Source organism: Sphaerodactylus townsendi, linkage group LG13 (genome assembly GCF_021028975.2).
Source record: "Sphaerodactylus townsendi isolate TG3544 linkage group LG13, MPM_Stown_v2.3, whole genome shotgun sequence".
NCBI classification, from domain to species: Eukaryota; Metazoa; Chordata; class Lepidosauria; order Squamata; family Sphaerodactylidae; genus Sphaerodactylus; species Sphaerodactylus townsendi.
This window is the reverse complement of record NC_059437.1, coordinates 14,530,100-14,539,313: the sequence shown is the minus strand read 5'-3', so window position 1 is coordinate 14,539,313 and position 9,214 is coordinate 14,530,100. Positions and strand designations below refer to the sequence as shown.

Sequence of the window (9,214 nt, the reverse complement as noted above, 5' to 3'; positions counted from 1 at the left end):
CCTCATTACTTCCATGATCACAGGTTGTCATTTTTAAATAGCATTAAGCATTCATTTTTCTTTTAGACCTTTCTCAATTTTATTTCCATGCAAGGATACTCAAGGAGATGAATACATGGGTTATAGAAAATAATTCAGAACTTTTGATAAATCCAGATAAAATATTCTCCATCCCACCTACAGATGGGCTTATTATAGAGCCTAGAGGCAAAGGTCAAGGTTACTCAGAAAGCTGTGCGCATACAACTAAGATGCAGGAAGCATTTCCGTCCTGTCCTTGGGGGTTGTCTGGAAACTGATCCTGCCAGGGGGAGGGATTATGCCCAGCACGGTAGGAGTTTCTATCAATATGAGCTTTTCAAGGCAACTAGCTAGATGTAGTTGCTCAAAACGGGCTAGAGCTGAACGGGTTGATCCCTGGTCAGAGTCAAGGGCTGATCATCTCTTGCTTTGAGATTTCCCCCCATCACCTGCACAAATCAGGCGGTCTTCTGGACAAATAGCTCAAGGAGAGGTGCTCCCATTTGTGGCAGCTCTACTGGTAAACTTCAGCTTCCGACTGCTTGGAGTCTCAAGCCCTGCCTTGCTCCAGTAAAGAAAACTGCCATGGGAGATGTGTACTTTGGGGTGCTGCTTGCCATCCTGGCCTTGCTTATCATAGCCACCAATGCTGTTGTGACTGTCGCATTGGTACGGCTCATCTGGAAGACTGGCTGTCTTGGACTGTGCTTTGTTTTAAATCTTGCCATCGCTGACTCTTTGGTTGGCTTCACCATAACTGGGCTGGTTACAGAAGAGCTGGCCGGCCACGCCCACCACACGACCCGAACTTACTGTATCCTGCGCATGTCGTGCATCGTCTGCCCCTCGGCTGCTTCCATCCTTACTGTCATTCTGGTGGCCTTTGATAGATACCTGGCTATTAAACATCCTTTCCGGTACTTCAAAATCATGCATGGTCTGGTTGTCAGAGCTTGCATTGGAGGACTCTGGCTCCTTGCCTTCCTGATCGGCTTTCTCCCTTTGATTGTTCAGAGCTTCCAGAAGAAGGACTATCAAGAGCCATGCACCTTCTTTGGTGTCTTCCTGCCCACCTACATGCTCACTGTCTTTTGCGTGGCCTTCATCCCAGCCTTGTTTGCTTTCACCTACATTCACTGCCACCTGCTGAAGATCGCTTCTTCGCACGCCCAGCAGATTCGAGAACAGGAGCAAATCCACTCGTCAGGGACCTACGCTGCCTCACAGCCTTTTAGTGATACCAAAGGCCTCATGCGACGCGGTGACCATCTCCTCCTGAGTGGGTGTGTTTTGCTTTTTCCTGGAGGTCGCAGCACGCCTTTTATCTGCGAATCATCGAATTGCAAGATTGTGCATGCCAACACTGCAACTTGCATCACGTCCTTGAGCACTACCTGTGGGTGTTGGGCTTATGCAACTCTCTCGCAAACCCCCTAGTCTATGCCTACTGGCAGAAGGAAGTGCGCTTCCAGCTCTATCAAATGTGCTTGTGCATGAAGAGCAAAGTCTTCCCCCTGTTCCATGTAGACAGCTGTCATCATGCTCCCAGCGGGACGGTGGCCTCTGTTCACACCATCTCACTGCCCAAGCTCGAGGAGTGACATGGTAAGAGACATGTGTGTGTGTGTATCCTGACTTTTCAGTGTGGGGTTGTACCAAACCTTCTAAAGCCTTACCTGGTGTACCTGTGACAAAATATGGTTTCAGATTTTCTTCCGCACACGCAAAATAATGCGTTTTCAAACCACTTTCACAACTGTTTGCAAGTGGATTTTGCTATTCCGCACAGCTTCAAAGAGTACTGAAAGCAGTTTGAAAGTGCATTATTCTGCATGTGTGGAATGAGCCTCTCTCTTAGTGTTAAGAACTTCAGGGCAGCCTTTATGGTTGCATTTGGAGGCGAGGATACAAGATGTTTATAACATCTCTGTAGATTTTAAAGCACGCAGATTGAGTGGGCTTTAAGGGGCACAGAGACAGGCAGTTCCAAAGCAATTCCAGACCTTTCTCTCCAAATCATGTCTCTTTCCAGCCCAGGCTAAACTGCTGTTCAAACCTTCTTGCATGTACATAGAAGAAAGAATGATTTCAGTATGTTCGTGTGTGTATGTGTGCATGCATGTGCACATACATACCTCACATCCCGAGCTAACAACAAACTCCCAGTGGTGTCCATTGTCCCTCATCAACAAGCATATTGCGCCACCTTAAGGGGAGTGATTTCTTCATTTGACACCACCTTGCAGCACAGCGCACAATTCAGCACATGCTTGTTCTTTGGCACTTGCTGGTGCAAAACCTTCAGTTTTATTAAATAAAAGGAATACTCTATATTTGGGGGAAAAAATATTGGCAGAAGCCAGATGGGTATTTCATGGTTTGCACTGAGCCCAAAATGTGGATCTCCCTGCCATGCAGACTGAAAGAGCATGCAGACAAATGTTTTTGTGAGCATGTGTCATGTGTGTATGTTGGTCCTCACTGTGTGGCTTTATGGAAAGCTGCAGTTGCAATCACTGCCAGCCAAAAGAGCCATATCTTGGCATGAGGGCAGCACTTTAAAAAGGCTTGCAATGTATCCATTCCTCTGGTGGCAGCTGACTCAAGATGGGAACCCATGGGCTTATTGCAAGAGGAATGGGGCAACGGGCAAGGGCCTTTCATACTTTCCTGAGAGCTTGTGCGGTGTAAGGGTTAAGAGCAGGTGGACTCTAATCTGCAGAAGCGGGTTCCATTCCCCACTCCTCCACATGAGTGGCAGACTCTTCTCTGGTGAACTGGATTTGTTTCCCCACCCCTCCACATGAAGCCTGCTAGATGAGCATAGGCTAGTCATTGTTCGCTCAAAACTCTCTGAGCCCCACCTACCTCAACAGGTGTCTTGTTGGGGGGAGTGGAAGGGAACTCTCTCAACCCCACCTACCTTAACAAAGTTGTGGGGAGTGGAAGGGAATGAGTTTATAAGCTGCTTTGAGACTTGTTACAGGAGAGAAAGGTGGGGTGTAAATCCAATTCTTCTTCTTTTGAAGTATTGGACAGGTTCTACATTAGAAAAACAAGGCTTAGAAGAGCCATAGATAGCATCTTAAAGAGCACATATAGATCCCAAGCCATTGAGTTTGTATCACTGTGAGATACCGATTTAGCACCTTATCGTGTACCTCAGTAATGAGACCATTGTGGAACGCCACCACATAGAAAACCTATGTTTACACTAGACCTTTGGACTGAGCCCCAGGAGTGCACATATTCTCGTTTACACACACATCCTAAGAGTGGAGAAAGAGGAGTTTATAAGGATGAGATAACTGGTCATGCAGTCAGTGAGCGGGGAGCGGAAATTTGACTTGCTTGTGAGTAGTGAAGTGTGAGACGTTCTATTTTAGACCCTGCCTATTCAGGCAAGAGAGAGGAAGCCAAACAAAACAGCCTGGTTTGACGCAAGCGCCCAGTAAGTGAGATAAGAGCAGCAGTGGAGTCCATAATCCCTTCCCCACAATACCCAGCATCCTGAAGCCTGGGTCGCTGGGAAAGACAAAACTGCACCTTCCTGGCAACACAGCAAATTTAATAGGCAAAAGGGTCAAACATCCTCCACAGCTCATGCATCATTTTGCACCGTTCCTGTCAGCCGTAGTTCTATAATTGTATCTGTCAGCTGCCCTATATAACAACAGGGAAAATGGCCTCGCCTCAGCCACTGGGCACCGGATCAAGTTGGTGCCTGTTTGATATGGCTCTTATCTTGAACTGTATTGTAACAGTAAGCTGTTCTGTGAGTGACAGCCACAATGCAGTAGTGCAGTACAGGGTATTGAGAGAACACACTTTACAAAAAAATCTATTTTTTTTGTTTTAAAATATGCAAAAATGACTTACTTCACACTGAGGGACCACCTCTCCCATATGGGTTTAGGCCCAACTGGGAATTATGCTTGTTTTATTAGTATACTTTGCATCCTTGTTTCTAAGCTGGTCCAGTCTGCATTTTAAGAGGGGAAAGGTGAGGGGTTTTTTTTACATCCTAAGCATTACATCCTAGGCCAGTGGTGGCGAACCTTTGGCACTCCAGATGTTACAGACTACAATTCCCATCAGCCCCTGCCAGCATGGCCAATTGACCATGCTGGCAGGGGCTGATGGGAATTGTAGCCCGTAGCATCTGGAGTGCCAAAGGTTCGCCACCACGGTCCTAGGCGTTACTTTAAGTTGCTGTTCACAAAGATTATGGTTGGCCCTAGATAGCATAGCATTTTTTGGCCCTAAGGGCTTTTGCCTGTAGAGCATACCTTTCTCACTCCCTCAGGGAACTCCAAATATCCCTTGTAATTCTGGTCCAGTGGAGCCCCCTCCCCAAAGACCAAAATTTCGTGAGGCCCCACATGCAGAATGTCCCAAAGTTAAATCCCTGGCATTCAGTTAAAGGATAGGGAAATAGGTGATGTGAAAAACCTCTTCCTGTGCCCCTGGTGAGTTGTTGCCAATCTCAGTAGGCAATATTATTTATTTTTTGAACTTATGCCCCACCCTATACAGAGGTCTCAGGGTGGATTACAAAATTTTACACACAAACAGAACATCATGTAAAACAATCATTAAAATCATTGAAACAAACTTCCAAAATATTACCCATTCACAAACCCTCTCCCACCCAGCTTCCAGAGGGGGCATCAAGGGGGTCAAAGGCCAAAGGTCGGCCTTAAAGGGTTGGCACCTGGCGAATTTCCACAATAGCGACCTCGACAGAGCAAGGGTCTGGTGCAGTATAAGGCAGCTTCACGTATTCATTTTGGGATGCTGCCGAGGTGGCGGTGACAATTCCCAGCACTGTCTGACTGAATGTCTTCATTCTGGCTGCAATTATTTTGTAACATGCAAATTGGCCCTAAAGTAGCATCCACAGCTGTATGTGGCTGTTCTGAGAAAAAGGACCCTTCCCTATGCAAGAATGCAATTAAGGTGGTTTTCTGTGGTGCAGGCAGGATCATTGGTGCCTTCCCTAGTCTACAAAAGAGGATCTATCCTCTATCAGAGCAATAGGCCCTCACTCTGCTTCTCTGTTCTGTTGCTGCAGCACTGGGATGTCTTGCACTAGAAACAGAAGACCGCAGCAGTTTGTGGACAGAAACACGAGCCATTCCTGCACTGACTGCTCTGCTATCTCCTTACTCGGAAAAATCAATGGGAAGAAAACCTGAACTATATCTTCAAGTATACTCAGAGATGTTCATGGGGATCCACTGCTCGGCAGTGCTACGGCAGGAACAATAGTAGCCTTGAATGCTAGATGCACAGTGTGATGGGTGTCCTCCACGATTTTGAGATTTATCTTTAGGAGCAGCAGTGGCATAGTGGTTAAGAGCAGGTGCATTCTGATCTGGAGGAACCGGGTTTGATTCCCCGCTCTGCCGCTTAAGCTGTGGAGGCTTATCTGGGGAATTCAGATTAGCCTGTGCACTCTCACACACGCCAGCTGGGTGACCTTGGGCTAGTCACAGTTCTTCTGAGCTCTCTCAGCCCCATCTCACCCATCTCACAGGGTGTTTGTTGTGAGGGGGGAATGGCAAGGAGATTGTCAGCTCCTTTGAGTCTCTTACAGGAGAGAAAGGGGGGATACAAATCCAAACTCTTCATCTTCTTTTCTTGTAAAAACTTCCAGGAGTATCGAAGCAGCAGACAACTTCATAGGTGGCTGTTGTGGGTTTTCCAGACTGTGTGGCCGTGGTCTGATAGTTTTGATCCTAACTTTTTGCCTGCATCTATTCTATGGCTGGTATCTAAATTAGAGAAATGTCCCAGTTAAGATGTGTTTATGGAGACAAATTTTTACTACTGTGGACATGGAGACATTTTTACTACTGTGACATGCCTTTGAAGATGCCAACCCTAGATGCAAACTAAAACACCAGACCACAGCCACCCAGCCTGGAAAACACACATATCAGCCATGAAAACCTCTGACAATACAATTCTATGAACTCATCAGTGGGTTTTTTCCCCCCTTTCAAGTTCTAAGTCATACACTGAGCTGGCGCCTATTATAGTAAACATATTTGTGGCCTATTCTCTTTTGTGGACTTAACTGCAAGGCTGATTTAAGGCATATGGTTATTAAGATGGGAGATGTGATTCCAAACTTGTACAGCCAGCCTAATTGGCACCTCGTAAGTGTTAAATGTTCAGATACTCCAGATTATGCAAACAGCAGCTACAAACTGTTTCCTATTTAGGCAGCTTTATTGCCCTGTTGATTGCATTTGTGCTCACAAACAGAACGGCATGGATAAGTGAGTGGTACTAAAGGAATAAATGTTAACCAATACGCTACAGCATGGCATGATTGCATTGCTACCCATGTTATCTGTGAGACCCACCAATCCCTTCTAACAGTCATCCTGAATCAATTTCTGCCCAAAGCATAGAATGCTGAAGGCAAACATACGCCCATATGACGAAAGGCAAGGGAGGACAATCAGGAACAGTTATGTTCTTGAACTCTGCTGTTCTAGGGCTCTTCACTTTCACAGACCCCTTTCACTGTAACCACAGAGAGCCAATACAGTGCAGTGGTTTAAATGACAGGCTATAACATGACAGATGGGGGAGACACCAGTTCAAATCCAGTCTTTGTCATGAAATTCAGCGACTGACCTTGGGCCAGTCCCGCTCTCTCAGCCTGACCTACCTCACAAAATTATTGTTATGAGGAGGAAATGGATGGGAAAAGCATAATGTAAATGGCTTTGGATAAATACCTACGATAAAACATAAATTGCCATGCACATACACACACAGCAGGTATTTGTGGAGGTACCCTCACAGGGCCAACAATCAGATGGTGCTTGAGTGTTCCTTTTAATCTCTATTTTGGTAGATTCTTCTTTGTGGCAGAGGCAAGTCTATAGTAAATTACATACACATTACAGAAACACGCTGCAGTTATTTTTATAATCTCCTTGCCCTGCCATGCACCTGTTCCCCAACCTGTAACCGAATTTCATCAGCAGGATACATTTTCTACCCAAAAGGGTATTCCCACCTTGTGGCAGAAGCAAGTTAAAGTAAATTACATACACATTACAGAAACATCTCGCAGTTATTTTTACAATCTCCTAGTCTTGCCATGCACCTGTTCTCCAATCTGCAACCGAATTTCATCAGCAGGATACATTTTCTACCCCAAAGCGTATTTCCACCTCCTCTAGAGTCCTGCATATCCACACCCTTACTAGCAAGGCTCCCCTCGACTTGCAACAGTTTCATGAAGTAGTGAGTGCGCCACTATCAATGCCTTTATAGGAACACTCAATTTTCAAGCTGTTAGTCAAGTGGTTTCCTGCCTGCTGGTTCATGGTCCAACTAGCAGAAATGTTTATAAGGTCACATATGGGCTAGGGCAGTATGGCGGTTAAGAGTGTCAAAAGGACCTTGGAGGTCCAGGTTCAAATCCTCACCCTTTCATGGAAACCTCCTGGGTAACCTGGGCTAGTTACAAACTCTCAGTCTAACAGCCCAATCGGGGTGGGGGGTGGGATTCCCCTCTGGAACCTGTGCAAGACTATGCTGGTAGATTTGCCCTCCCTGGGGTACTTAACCCAGCGGAGGGGCAAATTCACCAGCACTCGAGTCGTGTCAGCATGGTGGGGGTGTTCCCGAGGGTGCAGCTGACCTTAGTCAGCTTCCATTACCCATTCAGTGCCCTTGTGTCGGCATAGCTGGCTTTGGAGATACGCCATGATTTTCACGGTATATCTCAGCGGTGGCGAACCTATGGCACGGGTGCCAGAGGTGGCACTCAGAACCTTCTCTGTGGGCACGCGTGCACAGAGTTCATCGTGGGGGGGGGGGAATTGCCCCCCCCCCCCACATCTAGGCTGGCCTGGGTCGCTGGACTTGATGTGTGTGCACCTCAGCCAGGGTGCGGCTGGACTTGATGTGGCCATGAGGAGGGAGGCAGGGAGGACTTGGCTGGCAGGCCTGGTGTCTGTGCTCCAGGTGGCTGCTGCCTGGGTGGGGGGGGGTGGGGGGGCGAGGGGGCAGAGATGCTAGAGAGGCGCAAAGCGGCACATGTGGGACTTGCTGGAGGCTACAGCAGGCTGACCCCTACTTGAAGGGGTTATTCAGGTTAAATTGCCGCATTGGCACTTTACGATAAATAAGTGGGTTTTGGGTTGCAATTTGGGCACGGTCTCGAAAATATTCGCCATCATCGGTATATCTTCACTTTTCCCTAGGGAAGGATTCTTGAAGGTTTTTTCAAAAACTCTTTGGGCTTCCTGCACTCAGGAAAGATCTTTGGAGGGGCGGGGCGCCGCCAGAGCAGTGCTGCCCCATCTGCCCAACAGCTCTGGATTAGGCTGTAACTTACCTAAGCAGGGTCAGCCTTGATTAATACTTGGATGGAAGACCTCCAAGGAACACCAAGGATACTATGCAGAGGAAGGCAACAGCAAACCACCTCTATTGGTTTCTTGCCTTGAAAACCTTGTTGGGTTGCCATAAGTCCGCTGTGACTTGATAGCACTTCATAAACACACAGAGTATACCGTATATTTTAGAAGCAAGTATGTGGCTATTTATTTCAAATCAAATTAGGACATTTTGCTCTTCTTCTCTAACCTCTCTGCTGACCTTTCCCCTAATCCTCAATTCCTCCCCTGTCAAAACAGCAAAGATTCTGAATGCTGCACAATTGATCCTTCCTTAAAAGGCATCAGACCTTTAAAGTGAAGAACTGGAAAACAGCACCAGGGTAAAGAAAAACTGAAGAAAAACCTCAAAATGGTGCTCCAAAATGGCTGGAGGTGTGTGTTCCTAATGTCCTTTAACATTCCTTAGGGGCAACTTTTTCCCTTTTTTAATGCCAACACCTAGAAGTTAAGATCACAGCTCTGATGTCTAAATCAAGATGGCTGCTGTTTAGAGATGCCTTCCTGTGATACCTCAGATACAGAATTCACAGCTATTTACCAACATCTAGTCTTTTCAGTACCAAATAAAAACTTGACTGCTTGTTAAAGACATTAATTTTTCTTTGTAAATTGTGCTGTTTTGTTTTACTGAGCCTGTTAAAGATAGCGTGTTACGTTTTTATGCTACTTTACCCTTTCGAATAACCTGTATAAAAATATTTAAATGTTTCTATTTTGCTGTACTGTTATTAACAATCATCACTGATTTTGTATTGTTGAAG

The 9,214-nt window shown here is 46.3% G+C and overlaps 1 protein-coding gene across 1 annotated transcript; it reads left to right on the top strand.

Moving 5' to 3' along the window:
* Positions 1-606: 606 nt before the first annotated feature.
* GPR119 (G protein-coupled receptor 119) lies at positions 607-1,622 on the top strand. Its single transcript, XM_048513809.1, is given in 2 exon segments — positions 607-1,359; positions 1,362-1,622. Coding segments are annotated over 2 exon segments (1,014 nt in total).
* Positions 1,623-9,214: the final 7,592 nt, after the last annotated feature.